The 18,131-nt window shown below is 34.6% G+C and overlaps 4 protein-coding genes across 4 annotated transcripts; all 4 read left to right on the top strand.

The window, feature by feature from the left end:
* Positions 1 to 309: 309 nt before the first annotated feature.
* LOC129758556 (general odorant-binding protein 66-like) lies at positions 310 to 1,211 on the top strand. Its single transcript, XM_055756080.1, has 5 exons — positions 310 to 366; positions 421 to 480; positions 539 to 637; positions 695 to 985; positions 1,048 to 1,211. The coding sequence occupies exons 1-5, from the start codon at positions 310 to 312 to the stop codon at positions 1,174 to 1,176; spliced, it is 636 nt and encodes a 211-aa protein (XP_055612055.1). The 3' UTR covers positions 1,177 to 1,211.
* Positions 1,212 to 2,216: 1,005 nt separating this feature from the next.
* LOC129758554 (general odorant-binding protein 66-like) lies at positions 2,217 to 2,980 on the top strand. Its single transcript, XM_055756079.1, has 4 exons — positions 2,217 to 2,263; positions 2,326 to 2,424; positions 2,492 to 2,776; positions 2,843 to 2,980. Exons 2-4 carry the CDS (start codon positions 2,347 to 2,349, stop codon positions 2,978 to 2,980), a joined length of 501 nt encoding a protein of 166 aa, XP_055612054.1. The 5' UTR covers positions 2,217 to 2,263; positions 2,326 to 2,346.
* An 881-nt stretch (positions 2,981 to 3,861) lies between these two features.
* LOC129758553 (uncharacterized) lies at positions 3,862 to 4,723 on the top strand. Its single transcript, XM_055756078.1, has 5 exons — positions 3,862 to 3,917; positions 3,977 to 4,039; positions 4,107 to 4,199; positions 4,271 to 4,543; positions 4,607 to 4,723. Exons 1-5 carry the CDS (start codon positions 3,870 to 3,872, stop codon positions 4,721 to 4,723), a joined length of 594 nt encoding a protein of 197 aa, XP_055612053.1. The 5' UTR covers positions 3,862 to 3,869.
* Positions 4,724 to 9,078: 4,355 nt separating this feature from the next.
* LOC129757102 (general odorant-binding protein 68-like) lies at positions 9,079 to 10,548 on the top strand. Its single transcript, XM_055754231.1, has 5 exons — positions 9,079 to 9,169; positions 9,224 to 9,292; positions 9,354 to 9,452; positions 9,516 to 9,803; positions 9,870 to 10,548. Exons 1-5 carry the CDS (start codon positions 9,125 to 9,127, stop codon positions 10,005 to 10,007), a joined length of 639 nt encoding a protein of 212 aa, XP_055610206.1. The 5' UTR covers positions 9,079 to 9,124; the 3' UTR covers positions 10,008 to 10,548.
* Positions 10,549 to 18,131: the final 7,583 nt, after the last annotated feature.

Genomic DNA, 18,131 nt, shown 5'->3' with positions numbered 1-18,131 from the left:
GATTTCTCTGATTGATCTGTTTTCTTAATTTCAATGTGATTTGACGATACGAAAAACTAAAACAAACATTAAAGTTTTCGCTGAAACTAGAATGAGATTGTGCCAGATTTAAAGCGAATGGGAAATTCGTTGCAGTGTTGATTTAAAGAGATAAGTGTTTGAATGATGAGAATGCAATAAATTTACAAAGTTTTTAGAAGCTATAACGAATTATAAAGCCCGAGCTGTTCGGAGATTTTACGATTCCATTCAAATCATTCAACTGCAAAGTTCACCCGTTAACAGTGGACATCAGTTTGTTTGGTGAAAATGCCGTCAGTGTTGAATTTTTTCTCTGTTCTTCTTATATTCGGTATTCTGGAGCCAGTGAGTTGGAGGTGCGTGTTGGGTAAACTGTTTTAAATTTTTCCTTTTTTTCAGATTCTGTCTGAAAATACTCAGCTATGCGAAGAGCTACCGAAAGTACTCGATTCGAATGCGGTAAAACATTGGGTTTTATGTTTTCTGATGTCGTTAATATGAATAAATCTTTCCTCAGAGCTGCTGTGAACCTCCCCAGTTCGACGATGACAAAATCATCGAGGATTGTATGAAACAGTTCAACAGTACGAACTACACTGAAGGCGAAAGATACTGTGTAAGAAGCCTTAAGGAAACACCGAACACAATCTAACGATAAAATTCACATTTTTAGAAGGTTTCCGATTGTATTTTCAAAAACTGCAACTTCCTCAAGCCCGACGGATCGGTGGACAAGGTCGTCATGAACAAATATTTCGAAGAGCATCTTCGCAAGAACCATAACGACTGGGTTAACCTCTTCAAAACGGCGGCCATTGAACCGTGTGCCAGAATGATCGAGGAAGACTTTGAGCAAATTCAAACCTTCCTGGAGGTCAACAAGGTGGACATTCTGCCCAGCTCGTCGCAGTGTGCCGTGAAGCATACTTTGATGTTCTTCTGCATGGATCTGAATCTGGTGGCTGTATGTTATCATTTTGAAATTTATTTAAAGTGATTCTTATATCTGTTTTGCCTGTTTTTTAGAACTGTCCTTCAAAATATGCAACTGGTGGCGCTGAATGTCAAGATGGACGGAACTTTTTGAAGAAATGTGTAAATTCAACCGAAAGATTCCTGCAGTTCATAAATATAAAAGCTCGTTTTATTGAATAAATAAATAACCAATTCTCTATAGATTGTTGATTATGATAAAATAAAAATTAAAAATAATTAAATAGCTAGATGGGCAACGGTATTTTAGATTTTTTTTATTTTTATAGAAAACATATCTATCGCATACTTTTGCTTGAACATATTTCGGCTAATAACTTCTTGTCTTTTGTATGGAAACTAATCGTACATTGGTAAAACGACTATGATCGAAAGCCCAGACAACAAGAAGTCGTATTTTATTTTACCGATTATATCGTATAGAATGTTATTTAAACTCATTTTCGTATATCTGCACCTACAATGTGCGGGCCATGCATATTCTTTATCGTATTTAAATACATTGCATGATTTTATTCCGGCAGTACAATCCAAATCAAGAATATGTGTACTAATGTACCTATATGGCCTTCAAAATGACACGTATATACTGGTTTTGCTGCATTATATACGATATGTTTACACGTATATTTGCACGTATATTTGAATTCGAAATACCCACCAAATGGTTGTCTGGGGCTCTTTATGCCAAATCACGGCTTGAGGCCTCTTATGAAACGTAAGACGATTAATGTGTGCCTTTTTCATAGGCGATCATCAATCACAAAATCTGATTTTTTCCTGTTTTTATTTGTTATTTAAAGTATTTTTTCGGAAGATTATTCCCTAAATTACTTCGTGACTTGAGATTAAAAAAAAAGTGAAAAACGAAAGACTTGTATCAAAAATGACAATACGACCATGGCAATCTTTGATTGAATAGAAAAACACTTTTATTAACTCAGAGAAATGATAAATCACCGTTTGTTATGTTTCATTTTTTATCAACACATTCATTTATAAAGTGAGGAAATATTGAAAATTTCTTCATTTGTGTCAAAACAACCGAGTGAAACGCCTGTAATATACAGCTCAACATGTTAAGTAGTTCACATTTATTTTCTTTATTATGTTTTTTCGTCTTTTTTAATCATGTAAGTCAGAGTATACTAAATTCAAAACAAAATAAGTCTAACATATAAATTTTTAGATATTGGCTGATGAAATCCAGCAATGCAATCAATTACCGAAAGTCCTCGTTTCAAATGTGGTTAGTATGTTTTCATTTGGCCTCGTTTTGACTTCTTAACAAAAACTTCGATTCTTCCCCAGAGCTGTTGTGAGGGACTTCACATGGAAGAAGACAAAATCATCCAAGACTGTGTAAATCAGTTCAATAGCTCAAATTACACCGTAGTCGAAATGTATTGTGTAATGTGCCAAATTTTTTAGTTGAAAATTCCAAAATATTAACTCAAGATTTTTCATTTAATTTTAGAAATCAACTGATTGTGTTTTCAAAGACAGAAATTTTCTCAAACCGGACGGATCATTGGATAAAACCGCAATGAACAAGTATTTCGAAGATCAGCTCAAAAACTACACAGAATGGAGGGATATCTTCAAAACAGTGGCAATCGAACCGTGCTTTCAGATGATCGAGGAAAACCATCAACAAATGGTCAGTTTCTTCGAGTCCAATAAGCTGGATATTCTGCCAATGTCGCAGTGTTCTGTGAAGCCTACTTTGATGTCGTTTTGCATGGAGCTGAATCTATTGGCCGTAGGTTTTTGAAAAACGCCTACTTTTTTGTGGTTTTTTTAATTGTTGTTTTTTTTTCACTTTCAGAACTGTCCTTCAAAACATACAATTGGTGGTTTAGAATGTCAAGAAGCACGAACTTTTGTGAAAAAGTGTGTTAATACAACAGAAAGCTTTTTACAGTTTTTGAAATCATACGCGGACAAAACTGGAGAAATGAAATAGGGAATAAAACTTAACAGTAATTTTTTTCTTTCTGTCCCAATAAATTATGCAGTTATCACGAGAATTTTTTGTTTCAAAAAAGATAAATCGAAAACAATCCCTTTAAATTTACTTCCTTTCTGTTTTACAAAATCGAGAACGAAAATGTTGTTCAAATATGCAAATTTATAACGACAACGGTTGCTCCGACATTCGCCTTTTTCAAAGAGGCCGGCATCATTATTGGTTCACTTGTCAAACTAGATTTTTTTTCTGCAATTCTCACTTGCTTATTTTCAATTGATTTCCCGTTCTAAGCTGATTTTTGGCATCACAGAGTCAGGGGCCGTTGTGTTGTAGCTAGAGTTCTGGTCTTTTAAGCAAATGGCCTTTATAGTTACAGCGTGCTGAGAACTTTTTCTGGAGGTTGACGGTTTTAGCATTTGTAGTATTTTAGCAATCACGCCACGATTTTTTTTATACGGAAATGGATAGATCATTTCAAAAGGGAGCATTAGACTGCACTGAGATATTCTATGAGTGACTGACGATGACTTTAACAGGCACTCAGCAAACCAAAATTTATGGAAAATTATCCCAACTCAATAAAAATTGTTTGAATAAAAAATCTAAGTCAGACAGGTTTTTCTTTAAATGTCAGTACTTTTTTTATATTATATATCAAAATGACAGTTTCGAGCTTAATTGAACTGCGGTTGAATGAAACTTAACAGAATAGCGCTCGATAATTTTACAAGGTTAACAGAAGTTTTTGTTAACGTATTTCGACAATTACTTAAAGTGGTTTTTTGTGAATCCAAAATTAAGTCGATTTAGATATAAAAATATGTTCCTCATCTTTACAGTCTTCAGTAAATGATAGTTATCCAAAGTGAACTGTCCAGCTGAAATGTTGAATTTATTATTATTTTTTATCCTTCTATCCGCGGTTACCAATGTATGTAGCTACACAAGAATAATCGATTATGCAATTGATTGACACATTTTCAATTTAAGATTTCGACCGCACAAGATGATGGAACCTTATGTGACAAACCACCAAAAATCACTCCCAACGTTGTGAGTTTTTGTAAAGTCGTTAGAAATGACTTCCGAAAAAATACAATATTGAAAAATTCATTCACAGACCTGTTGTGATAATCCAGCCCTTTTTGATGGAGTACAAATAGACGAATGCTACCCGCGGGACTCCAAAGACAGCATTGAGGAGTTGAATTGTGTGAGTATTAACCGAAAATTGTTCTAAAATCTTCAGAATCACAACTTAAAAAATATTTCACTCTGTTGTAGAAAGGGATACTCTGTCTGTTCGAAAAGTTCAAATTTAAAAAAACAGATGGCTCCCTTGACAAAACCGTCATCGAGCAGTTTTTTGACAACACGCTGAAGGGAAAACCGGAATGGCTTGACGTCGTGAAAAACAAAGCAATCGGACAGTGTTTCGGCATGGTAGAGGACAATTACGCGAAAATGGAAGAACTGCTAAAGACACTGAAAATGCCATCGCAGTGTGCGGCGAAACCGATGATCATGTCGATTTGCATTTCGGCCAAAATAACAGCGGTACGGTTCAAATTCTCAATGGGTTGCTTTGATTAAAATAAATCAATATAATTTTTTTTACAGTTTTGTCCGGATAAATTCTCCTCCCAAGATGAAACCTGTAAGAAGCAGAAAATATTCAACGAAAAATGCATCAATACACCGGAAAAACTAGTTCAAGCAATTTCTTATTCAGATTGAAAGTAGATACAGTAGAATTCATAGCGGAAGAAACTTGTGAATGAAATAAAAAGTTGTGCCCAATAAATTCAATTTGCAATTTGTATTTCTAAATTGAATCCAGACAAAAATGACAAAAATGACAAAAATGACAAAAATGACAAAAATGACAAAAATGACAAAAATGACAAAAATGACAAAAATGACAAAAATGACAAAAATGACAAAAATGACAAAAATGACAAAAATGACAAAAATGACAAAAATGACAAAAATGACAAAAATGACAAAAATGACAAAAATGACAAAAATGACAAAAATGACAAAAATGACAAAAATGACAAAAATGACAAAAATGACAAAAATGACAAAAATGACAAAAATGACAAAAATGACAAAAATGACAAAAATTACAAAAATGACAAAAATGACAAAAATGACAAAAATGACAAAAATGACAAAAATGACAAAAATGACGAAAATGACAAAAATGACAAAAATGACAAACATGACAAAAATGACAAAAATGACAAAAATGACAAAAATGACAAAAATGACAAAAATGACAAAAATGACAAAAATGACAAAAATGACAAAAATGACAAAAATGACAAAAATGACAAAAATGACAAAAATGACAAAAATGACAAAAATGACAAAAATGACAAAAATGACAAAAATGACAAAAATGACAAAAATTTTAAGAATTTCAAAAATATACAAAACTTTCAAAAATTTCAAAAATAAATCAAATATTTTAAAAATTTTAAATATTTAAAACATTTAGAAAATTGAAAAAATTTAAAAAATTTCAAAAATTTAAAAATTTTTAAGATGTCATAGTTTAAAATTTAAAAATTTTTAAAATTTTAAAAATTTCATAAACTTTAAAAATTTAGAAATTAAAAAAACTTTAAAATTTGATAAATTTAAAAAATTTCAAAAATTTTAAAAATTTCAAAATTTGATAAATTTCAAAAATTTGAAAAATCTGAAAATATTAAAAATTTTGAAAAATTTGAAAAATTTCAAAAATTTCAATTTTCCAAAAATTTCAAAAATTGCAAAAATTTCAAAAATTTCACTAAAATTAAAAATTTCAAAATTCCAAAAATTTCAAAAATTTCAAAAATTTCAAAAATTTCAAAAATTTTAAAAATTTCAAAATTTCAAAAATTTCAAAAATTTCAAAAATTTAAAAACTCCAAAAATTTCAAAAATTTCAAAAATTTCAAAAATTTCAAAAATTTCAAAAATTTCAAAAATTTCAAAAATTTCAAAAATTTCAAAAATTTCAAAAATTTCAAAAATTTCAAAAATTTCAAAAATTTCAAAAATTTCAAAAATTTTAAAAATTTTAAAAATGTCAAAAATTTTAAAAATTTCAAAAATTTCAAAAATTTCAAAAATTTCAAAAATTACAAAAATTTCAAAAATTTCAAAAATTTCAAAAATTTCAAAAATTTCAAAAATTTCAAAAATTCCAAATATTTCTAAAATTTCAAAAATTTCAAAAATTTCAAAAATTTCAAAAATTTCAAAAATTTCAAAAATTTCAAAAATTTCAAAAATTTCAAAAATTTCAAAAATTTCAAAAATTTCAAAAATTTCAAAAATTTCAAAAATTTCAAAAATTTCAAAAATTTCAAAAATTTCAAAAATTTCAAAAATTTCAAAAATTTCAAAAATTTCAAAAATTTCAAAAATTTCAAAAATTTCAAAAATTTCAAAATTTTCAAAAATTTCAAAAGTTTCAAAGATTTCAAAAATTTCAAAAATTTCAAAAATTTTAAAAATTTCAAAAATTTCAAAAATTTCAAAAATTTCAAAAATTTCAAAAATTTCAAAAATTTCAAAAATTTCAAAAATTTCAAAAATTTCAAAAATTTCAAAAATTTCAAAAATTTCAAAAATTTCAAAAATTTCAAAAATTTCAAAAATTTCAAAAATTTCAAAAATTTCAAAAATTTCAAAAATTTCAAAAATTTCAAAAATTTCAAAAATTTCAAAAATTTCAAAAATTTCAAAAATTTCAAAAATTTCAAAAATTTCAAAAATTTCAAAAATTTCAAAAATTTCAAAAATTTCAAAAATTTTAAAAATTTCAAAAATTTCAAAAATTTCAAAAATTTCAAAAATTTCAAAAATTTCAAAAATTTCAAAAATTTCAAAAATTTCAAAAATTTCAAAAATTTCAAAAATTTCAAAAATTTCAAAAATTTCAAAAATTTCAAAAATTTCAAAAATTTCAAAAATTTCAAAAATTTCAAAAATGCCAAAATTTTCAAAAATTTCAAAAATTTCAAAAATTTCGATAATTTCAAAAAATTCAAAAAATTTCAAAAATATCAAAAAATTTTAAAAATTTCAAAAATCTTAAAAGTTTTAAAAATTTCAAAAATTTCAAAAATTTCAAAAACTTTAAAAAGTTTAAAAATTTTAGAGTTTTAGAAGTTTTAAAAATTTCAAAAATTCCTAAAATTTCAAAAAGTTTAAAAATTTCAAAAACGTCAAAAAATTCAAAAATTTCAAAAATTTCAAAAAATTTCAAAATTTAAATATTTCAAATATTTGAAAAAATTCTAAAATTTAAAAAATTTCAAAAAATTTTAAAATTAGAAAAATTTCAAAATTTTCAAAATTTTCAAAATTTTCAAAAATTCAAAAATTCAAAAATTTCAAAAATTTCAAAAATTTCAAAAATTTCAAAAATTTCATAAATTTCATAAATTTCAAAAATTTCAAAAATTTCAGAAATTTCAAAAATTTCAAAAATTTCAAAAAATTTCAAAAATTTCAAAAATTTCAAAAATTTCAAAAATTTCAAAAAATTTAAAAAATTCAAAAGTTTCAAAAGTTTCAAAAATTTTAAAAAAAATCAAAAATTTAATACTTTTCAAAAATTTAAAAAATTTCAAAAATTTTAAAAACTTCAAAAAATTTAAAAAATTTTAAAAATTTTAAAAATTTCAAAATTTTCAAAAATTTTAAAAATTTCAAAATTTTCAAAAATTTCAAAAATTTCAAAAATTTCAAAAATTTCAAAAATTTCAAAAATTTCAAAAATTTCAAAAATTTCAAAAATTTCAAAAATTTCAAAAATTTCAAAAATTTTAAAAATTTTAAAAATTTCAAAAATTTCAAAAAATTACAAAAATTTCCAAAATTTCCAAAATTTCCAAAATATCCAAAATTTCCAAAATTTCAAAAATTTCAAAAATTTCAAAAATTTCAAAAATTTCAAAAATTTCAAAAATTTCAAAAATTTCAAAAATTTCAAAAATTTCAAAAAATTTCAAAATTTTAAAAATTTCAAAAATTTTAAAGGTTTCAAAACGTTCAAAAGTTTCAAAAATTTCAAAAACTTTAGAATTTTTAAAAATTTAAAATATGTTAGAAATTTCAAAAATTTTAATTTTTTTTAAAATTATAAAACATTTAAAAAATTCACAAATTTCAAAAATTTCTATAATCTTAAAAATTCCAAAATTTCAAAAATTTCAAAAATTTCAAAAATTTCAAAAAAAATTTTAAAATTCCAAAAAATTTCAAAAAATTTCAAAAGTTTAAAAATTTCCATAATTTCAAAAATTTCAAAAACTTCAAGTTTTCGGTGATGATAATGATAACAATTACAAAAATGACATGAATGGCAAGAATCTTTAATATTTTCAGCGATGCACATCGATCATTCCTGTCAACAATTATGTTTGTGATATATATTTTTTGCGTTTTTCCAGTTTTTTCATGTTTGTCATTTTTGTGATTAGTTTTCAGCTACTTTATTCCAATTTTTAATTTTTTTTACTAATTATTTTTTGTTCAGTGCGTTCTTTATAAATTTTATTGCTGTTCATTTGAATTTTTTTTAAATTTTAGTTTGTAGAAATGAGTTTGAAGAAATAAGTTCGAACCTTGTGAATTTATTCATTTTACATATCAATAATTTGTGATTTATTTTGGTTTATAGAGTTATTTAATTCAGTAATTCAAATATAGCTCACACAGAATTTTGAATGAAATTCATCAATTTGATACTTAATCAAAATCTGAAATTTAATTTCTGTTAGTAAAAGTAAGGTTTGAAGCGAAGTATTGTTAGTGATATCATGCATATGACATCACGTTTATTTTTGTTCTCTTGACTATTCTGTTTTTATTGTAAAATTTTCGGGGACTTTTCCAATTACAATTTAATCAATAAATTGACCGTTGATAATCGCATCCATTGTTCAGATGTGTGCGACCTACGATTTGACAGCCCAGTCTGTCAATGTTTTGTATCGATAGTTCACCTAGTACTGCTAATGGCTGCAATCATCATTAGCGCAAGCGGCTAATCTTTTTCGCTCATCACATGGTTTCGTTTAAATCGGACAGCTGAATTGGATTGGATTTTAGTTCTGGTAGTTGAATAGTGGAATGACAGGTCTTATTTTTGCTACTCTTCTGGTGCTGATTTTTGAGGTATTTAACTATTACGGTCTTTTATTTCCGAGTTTAATGTTTAGTTCATTTCAGGGAGCATCGGCTCAAGCAAATCCCTCTTGTGAAAAATTACCAGACATCAAAGGATTTCCTGATAACACAGTGAGATAAAAAAACTTTTTTAAGCTGGGCAATCATAATTTTCTAAGTTTATAATTCACAGTCCTGTTGCGATTTCCCCCAATTGTACACCCAAAGTACACTCGATGCATGCCAAAATGAAATTGGCGACAAAACGAAGAATGACGATGTTAAACACTGTGTAAGTTTGTACTTAGTTTAACAAAAATCAATTACAGATTTGAAAATCTTTCTCCGGTTCCAGAAACTGGTTGAGTGCATTTTCCGAAAGAACAAACTTATAAAATCGGACGGCTCTTTGGATAAAGAAACCATCGGAAAGTACTTGGAAGAGCTTCTATCGGACAAACCGGATCTGCTCAAGTTTGTCAAGCCAATTGCCACCGACTATTGTTTGAATGCCATCGAAAATGGATATCCAAAAATGGTGGAATACTTCAAGGCGAACAAAATGTTTGTCCCTCTGGAATCGCAATGCAGTTCTCTGAAGCCAAACCTGATGGCTTTCTGCATTCCAGTTCAGATTTTGTCGGTGAGTTTTTGGGTGTGTTTTGTAAATTTTAGATGAATTTGAAGGTTTTTTTCATTTTCCTTCTAGGACTGCCCAGCCAGTATTTCGAACAACAATAGCAAATGTCAGGAATGGAAGAAATATTCTAAAACGTGTTCCGGTTCAGTGGATGATATGTTGGAGTTTTTGAAGCAATTGAACAACATAAATAGCGCAAGAAAGTAAACCTTTGACCTTTGAAACCAAATCTCAAATGTATGATTCTAAAAATAAGTGAACGGGTTCGTCGTTTGCATTTTGGCGTTGAAATTCTGTGTTGATTTGAAAAAAAAAAGGTTTTCGCTATGCGCAATTCATCAATTAAATTAAATTTTCTACCAATCACATTTTTTTTTAAATTCTTGTTTTGTTATCCAGCTTTCTATTCCGTAACAATAAATTCACTCGTTTAAAAAAAAAACACACACACACAACTTACAATCAAACTTTCGAAACTAAATCGCATCTAAAGTCCTACGGGATCACTGATGTTGTTTTCCACTTGTTTTGGTTATTTCTGGCCATTTGTTAATGACTTAAATCGGATTATTTCCATTGAATTTCACAAGCAAAACTTTTGAATTCGGCTGTTTTTTGAGACGTAAACAAATGTGCAACAACCAACGCATAGAACAAGTCAGCGCCTACTGGAGGAACATTCTGGTAGCACTTAATTGAGAATTTTAAGTATTCTTAACTAATTTTCGTGCATCGATTATACTAGAAATTGATATTTAGAGCTTTTACTGTGCTTTATTGTGACCTTTTTTAAAAATTTGTCTAAAAATACTAGCAACAGTTCAATAAAATTACATCAATCGTCATCAATCGTGTATGTTTTTTGCATTCAAATCAATCAGTAAAACTAAAATAAAAAGGATTTGAAGTCTGAAATAAAAAAAAAATATTTGAATCATTCTAAAAAATATAGTTCGAAAGTTGTTTGCTTTCGGATGATTTTCAGACTAACAGAAAAGACGAAATACAAATTCGTTCCATTTTATTATTTTCCGTCAACACAATCCAGTTCAATTACCACAGATGATTTCCAGTCGATTACAGTTCAGCTCGTCGTGCTCATCCCAGTTGACCAGTTTAAACATCGGCCTACTGGGTTTCATGAAGAACGTGTGCTTGTCGTTGATCATAACCTTGGAGAATTTGTTCTGGACGACCGTTTTCGTAGCTGCCCTTCGCAATCGACTTACCGGATTTTCCGTACTGTTACCAGTCCTCAGCCTAGATTCATCCGATATCCGCTTCCCATAGGCCTTGGTAATCTTGTGGTAGCCCACACTTTCGCAAATCTCCTTTATCGCCTGATCACTGAGCTGCTCGTTTTTGGGGAAACACTTCGAGTGCCAAATGCCGAAGCTCTGCTGCATCACTTCTCCGTAGTTCCTGCATTTGAAAATAAATCTTACAAAACCACATCACTTTTACTGACTGTTACTTACGTTTCCGAAGGGTTCTGCTGCAGTGCATAGCAGAATCGTTCGTCCTCTCGATTTGGACAGTCATTTTCACCATCACAAACGAAGTCATTTGGTACACATGTAGCCGATTCACCGCAGGTGAAACTACTATCCTCCTGACATTTGCACAACCGTGGATTCTCATCTGACTTGTCCCAGCAATTGCGAATTCCATCGCAGATCTTCGACGGGTCTGTCACCCTGAAATTAACACTTTTTTTTATGTAACCAAATACACTAAAATAGAGAGTCAACTTACTTCAAATACGAGTAGCACGAACATTCGTGCGGTTCATCGGTTAAATCGCCGCAATCGTTACGACCATCGCAAAACTTGCTCTTATCGACGCACTGGCCATTTCCGCAAACGAATTCCGTCGGCAGACAACCATCCAGTGGCTTGCTAACGTTGGCACACAGTTCCGGTCGCTCATCCGTCCCATCAATACAGTCCAACTTCCGATCACAAACTCGTGCCTGTTCGATACACTGACCGTAAAGGCAGCGCATACCCTGGCAGGGTGGTTCCGGGAAATCGTAGTCGCACTGTTGATGGCTTACCACGTGCTGAATTTCCTTGTAATACTCCTTTAGCGAAATCATCCGAACAACCTCGTTGAAGCCGCACAGGCCATGTTTGTTTTGGTAAAAACCTACTGGATACCAGCCTGAGAGCTTAGTCTTGCAGACCACAATACCAGATCGAGTGGCCGCTAAAATTGAAAGTTTTTTTTAGTATGTGACACAATCCTCCTTAATCGACTTACCTTCAGAGTAGCAGTGTTCAGCATTGTAATAACCTTGCTCCAGATCCCGTTGGTAGCAGATGTGTTTCTCCGGTAGACAATTCGTCATGTTCAAGTGTACTCGAATGGTTCTGGTTCTGCCAAGCTTGTCCTGACCGACTGCCAGGCACTGGTTGTCCTCGATACTGTGACTCCTTCAAAAGTAAGAACTTTCATCAAAAACCATCCCTAAATAACTACAACAAATACTCACTGTTCCGGAATAAACGTAGGAAGAACGTGTCGAGTGAAGTTCAGCTTCCGCTGCAGGTGCAGCATCACAACTTTAGCTTCGGGTATAAAGTGGTAGCAATCGACCCTCACCACTTGCTCGTATGGCCCGGTGATTTTGAGGTACGACTTCGCTCCTCCAGCCACCACCGTAATGTAGTCATTCTTGAGGTTGATCATCCTCATGCACGAACTATCCACGATGATCCAGTACACATCAATAATAGTAGCGGTACACAGAACCCGTCCCTCGAAGTAGATGTCCGTATTCCAGGGCCAATCGTAGTCGTCTCCGAAGTTTTCGATCAGCTCAAGGTGGGCACTCTCGTTGAAGGTGATGTGCTGGTGCAGGTGCGGTCGTGGAATCGGATTGATCGGTTTTATGTTGATCTGCACCGGTTGTTCCTTGTGTTGGTTCTCGAAGTGACTGATTTCGTGCTCCGTCGCGTTGATGTACGGTTTGCAGATCACATGTAAGGCCTTGCAGTTCGTTTCCACAAACACCTTGTGCGATGTTTTGAAGGGCAGGTGATCGTGTTCGGTTGAGATGTTCGTCGCGGTGCTGAGGTTAACTAGCGTGTAGTTGTGGTGTCCTCTTCAAAGAAAAAAACATTCGTTTACATAACAGAAATTCAAACGGAGTTGAAGAAATTTACGCAAAACCAAGGAAGGAGCAAATCTTTCCAACCGCTTCAGTTGTTTTATTGTTGATTTCTGCACCACACACGACACTCCACTCTCCATGCGAGTTCTTGGTTACAATTCCGTTGAACTTAAACATCGATAGATTGTTGGCATCGAAGTGAATCTGGTGTCCATTTGTTAGAGCCACTGTAAAAAATGAGGTAAAATTGAGTTAAATTTTGTTTTAAATATTACAATAACTTCATCTTCTTCTATTTTTTACCAACATAGCCAAAACGTGTAAGCATCCTGGAAAATAGAAGACTTGCGTCTTTCATTTTTCTTTTCAACGTAATCTCTTTTACAGCGTGCAGTACGCTACCAAACGCTTCATATGCTTTATATCCAATAAATTGGTATAAAAATCATACCAAACAAAAGTTCTAAGTCGAAAAAATAGGTTGGATCGCACCAAAAAGGTTATCGTCAACATTCTTCACTAAATTGGAACCGTACATCTAAAGTTGGCATGAGCCAGGCTGATGCTGTTTTGATATTAGAACCTATTGCAACCGAAGTTTCTGAAGCTGATTTGTTTGTTCCCACATCCTATTGTATTTTGTTCTTCTCTACAACACATAGAACAATTTTGTCAACCTTTGTGATTATTTCCAACTTAACTCAATACTGGTTCTTCCTTATTTAAACTTTTTTCTTTCTCAGTTAGAACGACTTTTTCATGGATCGAAACTTTTTGACGTCCGCGCGAGTCAACGCCTACTCCGCTTTTGATTTACCTAAACTTAACAATAACTTACAGCAATCTAATTCATCTTCGTGCAGTGGACAGTCGGGTTGATTGTCACAGAACTGTTTCTCCTCGATGCACATTCTACTCATACGACACGGAAGTTTTCCGGCAGGACAACTCACTTAAAACACAAAAAACATTAATTAATAAACAGGGTCCCACCAAATGTCAGTGGTTAGAACAAATCTTACTGCAATCTTTTTCATCGGTTAAATCCCAACAGTCGGTTTTGCCATCGCAAATCAAAAAGTTGTACTTATCCTGCAGATAATCGCGACAGGTACAACCGACTTCATCCGTCCCATCTTCACAATCGATGATTCGATCGCAGCGATGAGCTACGTTAATCGTCTGGTGAATTCTGAAATTTTTCCGTAAAACCATTGAACTGAGTTCTATTCAACCGACACTAGTTACTTACCGATTACAAACAAATCTCCTGTATCGAGTGGTGTCGTTGCCCGTTGCATCGGTGCGATTCTTCAGCGATGTATGCAGATTATGCGCCGACAGTCGGAACCGATTCAGTCGATCCTGCTTCGCCTCGTACAGGTCAACCAGCTCCCGGAAGAATGGATGTTCTGCGGCTGCTTCTTCTGGGGTTTCTTGCTTGCGAGCTTCCGATTCCTTCGTTGAATGTTGAAGCTCGGTTGCTGCCAGTTCCATGTCGTTTTCGGAAGTTGGTTGTTCTTGATTAGTTTTGGAGCTTGAACTATTTTGCTGCAGCGTTTCCTCGTTTTGGTGTGTCTGTTCGACCGTTAGTCGGAACGTTGTTTTGTTTGAAGACTCTTGAACAATGGAGTGTTCAACGTTCTTCACTGGCATCAAATCTGCTAGTGTTTTGTCAACCTGAATCCAAACTGGTTCTGTTACGGTTTCTGTAATGAGGATGTTTGTCGATTCTTCGACAGATGTTGTCGTATCTGTACTTTCGATGGTTGTAGACTCGGTTGAGAATACTTCCGAAGTTGCTTCGAACAGTTCTGCAGTTGCTTCAAACACCGTGGTGTGTTCTACTTGAAAAGTGGCTCCATTTGTCGTTTCAACATTTGTTGTACCATCAGTCGATGATATTGACGTGCTAAGATGAAGAGATTCTGTGCTGGGTTCCACAATGGTTGTTGTTATAGAGTCTTCGACGTGCTGCTGCGGAGTTGTTTGTGTCGCACCCGTTATAGTTGACGATAAACTTTCCGTAGAACTTGCTGTGCTGTTCGTTATCGGTAATGATTCATTCAAGGCTCGTTCTCTCATAACTCCCAACAAGTGATCGAGGGGACAGTTCCCTTCGTCTTCTCCACCCAGACAATCCACGAGCCCGTTGCATCGTTTTTCCGGCGCTAGACAGGTCTGTGCACCAACCGCACAAACAAATCCGGGGCAGGTCAATCGAGTGGTTATCGCTGGAGGATGTTCCCTTACTTTGTGACGAATCCAATCAATAAACAGTGCTACCCGAGTGTAGACACCGGGTTCATCCGGTCGAGCGCATCCCTCTCCGTGACTCACAACGCCGGATAGGTACCATTCGTGAGGATTGGACACACTTACGCAAACGAACGGACCACCGGAATCACCCTGACAGGCGTCCTGACCTCCTTCCGATTCAGCTGCGCAGATTTGGAGACCTTCTTGATCGCTTCGATGTTTGCAATAACTTAGAATCGGTACAGTAACCTCCTTGAGATGGTCCGCTGAAAAAAGAATTTTTATTTTTTTAAATTCATTCAAAGTCTAAAACAAGAACTTACGTGCACCTCCCTTCTCACGAAGGGCTCCCCATCCGATAGCCGTGCACTGACTTCCGGCCTTAGGACCCCACACCCAATCACGATCGTTCGTTGTGCGGTGTCGATCTGGCATACAGATTGGTCGAACCCAGCGATTGAAGTGGAACGGTCGCTCAGCCCTCATCAAACTTATATCGTTCGCCATCTTCTCGGCACTATAGGCATGATGCACAATTATGTGGGTGACCTTCGTTATCTGAACCTGTGGAGCGAAACTACGCTTCCGCAACAACCCCGCTCGAAGTTCATAGAAATGTTTGTGGTAGTTGTCGCAGCAATGGGCTGCAGAAACGATCTGTGGAGAAATATTGATTTGAAGGTGATCAACTATTTATGGAGCTTGTATTCCTACCCATTGATCATTGACAATACTTCCACCACAATGGAACTTGCCATCCCGAAAAATAGCAACGATGAACGGATACGCTGCTGGTTCGGCGTTAATTCCACCAACAATACGGACTGCCTCAACTGTTTCGTTGGTGTCACTTCTCTTCGATCTGACCTTTATGCGAGCACTTGGGAATTCGTTGATTTTGCTTGTACCACACTTCGGAGCAGGACATTTGACGTAATTGAAGAGTCCACTGCAATGATCAGGGAACTCTGGATGAAAGACGTGCGGACTATGAACGCTGGGTTGGATAAACGGACCCGGTAAATGGCCCTGTCGAAGAGTGATCATCGGTTCATGCTCAAGTGGTCCAACTTCTGCTTCACAAGCATCTCTTGCTAGAACATTCGGATGTTGACACACCGGATACCATTTGCCTTTGTGGTTGCGATGCAGTATTCCCGTGGTGTGACCAACAGAAAAAGCCAATGGACTTCCCAAATCTTTCACCAACATCGAACAATCTAGCTCATCTTTTCTGTTCAAACAATTGTCGAATCCATCACACTTTTCAATCATCGAGTAGCACATGGGACCAGCTTTCGACGCGGTTTCATACTCATGGACGCTGTTGAAGCACGAAAAAGAAAACTTATCACATCCGAAGCATCCCATTTCATCTTCACCAAACGGACAATCTACGTATCCGTCACAAAGACGCGTTCGGCTCAACCGTGCCAAACACGAACAATGGCTTTCATCACTTCCATCCAAGCAGTCGGTTTTTGAGTTGCACCAATCGTTGTTTCGAATACACTGTTGTCCATTTGCACACGGGATCCATCCACGAACGCAGTGCCGTCTTCGCGTCGCACGAGCCCTCAGCGATTCATGACCATGGTTATCCTCGGAACTTTTCTCCATTGAACTCATCGTTGTTGTCTCCGATGCTACCGTTGTATTGGGTGCCACAGTTGTTGAATTCTCCAACTTCACAGTAGAAGCGGTTGCTCCAACTCTCGGTTCTGCCGTTGTAGCTTCGTCGATTCTCGCATCGTAGTCCGACTTCCGTGAGAGTGGACTTTCAGTCGAAGAAGCACCTACGGGAACGACGTTGCAAACCAGTCTGGCATTCGGTTGATCCGGTTGCTCACCCAGTTCTTCCGCCGTTCGTTGTCCCGGGAAGTTGTGGATGTTAACCGGAACGTTGATACCTGAAACGAGAGCCAAAAGTTATTCAACTAATCAAAACGACGAAACAACTTCTCGTGCGACGGACCTTCCCAGCGATATCCACCTCGTGGTTCAATGAATTCCTCGACACTGGGGTCGTTCAGTATCGGAGGAAGGTGGGGAGAATGTGGATGGACAGGTTGATGCGCCGCAAATTTCGGTTGATCTTACGATAATGAACTGGTGGTTACTAAGGGGCTTTGTTAGGTACAACACATTCAAGATAGGACTCACCCGCATGGTGCTGGTGATGTGGATGACCGCCTGCGCTGTAGATTGGTCGCAGAGCTCCGTAGGTCGGTGGCATCTGGTAGAAGCAGAAGTGATTTGGCACCACCCCACCGTAGGCAGAATTGAACATGACGTGGGATGATGCTTTGAGGGTTTCCCCGGACACCGGAATGCTGCTTTGGCCTAGACCTCCGAATTGCTGCGCTTGAAAGTTGTGGTGGTTGCTGGACAGTGTTTTAATCGGACCTTGCTGTTGACCTTGGTTATGATTCCGCAATTGATCGCACAAATTCAGGAATGGACCACTCGCTGCCAAATGGGACATTTGTTTGCTTGTGGTACGTGCTTCGGGAGATTCTATTGTAGTTGGGTAATCGTGATTGTGTTGATACCTATTGCGTGCCCTCGATGTGATCAAATGATCGATGTTGACGTTATCCGATACAGGTTCGTTGAGCTCTTCATGGATAGGGTACTGTTGGGGATGGTAGTCGAAGCTTTCAAACCCAGATCGTTCCCTGTGAGACGGATCGGCTTTGTGGTGGAACTGTTTTGGCTTCTGGGTCGTAGCTTTTTTTGAACAGTTGCGGAGATTAACCTGACCGTTTGAATCGAGCGAATCCAACAGGTCATCCAAACTTCGAACACAATCTTTTAGATTCGGTTTATGATCATCTGGTCTATAGGTGATGGACTGGGATTTGCTTTTATGGTCGATTTCGGCCGCTGGTAACCGCAAATCACTTGGTAGATAGTGATCTGTAGTTGTACTAGTTGATTTCGTACAATTGCGCTT

Source organism: Uranotaenia lowii, chromosome 3 (assembly GCF_029784155.1).
Source record: "Uranotaenia lowii strain MFRU-FL chromosome 3, ASM2978415v1, whole genome shotgun sequence".
NCBI lineage: Eukaryota > Metazoa > Arthropoda > Insecta > Diptera > Culicidae > Uranotaenia > Uranotaenia lowii.
Note: the sequence above shows the minus strand (reverse complement) of the source record. Positions and strands in the feature narration are given on the sequence as shown.

Excerpts from the sequence above, each read along its gene's own strand:
- LOC129758553 (XM_055756078.1), top strand. The coding sequence starts at position 3,870 with ATGTTGAATTTATTATTATTTTTTATCCTTCTATCCGCGGTTACCAAT. Across the intron at positions 3,918-3,976 it reads TTCTATCCGCGGTTACCAAT|ATTTCGACCGCACAAGATGA; the intron begins GTATGTAGCTAC and ends TTTCAATTTAAG. Across the intron at positions 4,544-4,606 it reads TTTCGGCCAAAATAACAGCG|TTTTGTCCGGATAAATTCTC; the intron begins GTACGGTTCAAA and ends TTTTTTTTACAG.
- LOC129758554 (XM_055756079.1), top strand. The coding sequence starts at position 2,347 with ATGGAAGAAGACAAAATCATCCAAGACTGTGTAAATCAGTTCAATAGC. Across the intron at positions 2,425-2,491 it reads CCGTAGTCGAAATGTATTGT|AAATCAACTGATTGTGTTTT; the intron begins GTAATGTGCCAA and ends ATTTAATTTTAG. Across the intron at positions 2,777-2,842 it reads TGGAGCTGAATCTATTGGCC|AACTGTCCTTCAAAACATAC; the intron begins GTAGGTTTTTGA and ends TTTCACTTTCAG.
- LOC129757102 (XM_055754231.1), top strand. The coding sequence starts at position 9,125 with ATGACAGGTCTTATTTTTGCTACTCTTCTGGTGCTGATTTTTGAG. Across the intron at positions 9,453-9,515 it reads ATGACGATGTTAAACACTGT|AAACTGGTTGAGTGCATTTT; the intron begins GTAAGTTTGTAC and ends CTCCGGTTCCAG. Across the intron at positions 9,804-9,869 it reads TTCCAGTTCAGATTTTGTCG|GACTGCCCAGCCAGTATTTC; the intron begins GTGAGTTTTTGG and ends TTTTCCTTCTAG.
- LOC129758556 (XM_055756080.1), top strand. The coding sequence starts at position 310 with ATGCCGTCAGTGTTGAATTTTTTCTCTGTTCTTCTTATATTCGGTATT. Across the intron at positions 367-420 it reads TATTCGGTATTCTGGAGCCA|ATTCTGTCTGAAAATACTCA; the intron begins GTGAGTTGGAGG and ends CCTTTTTTTCAG. Across the intron at positions 986-1,047 it reads TGGATCTGAATCTGGTGGCT|AACTGTCCTTCAAAATATGC; the intron begins GTATGTTATCAT and ends CCTGTTTTTTAG.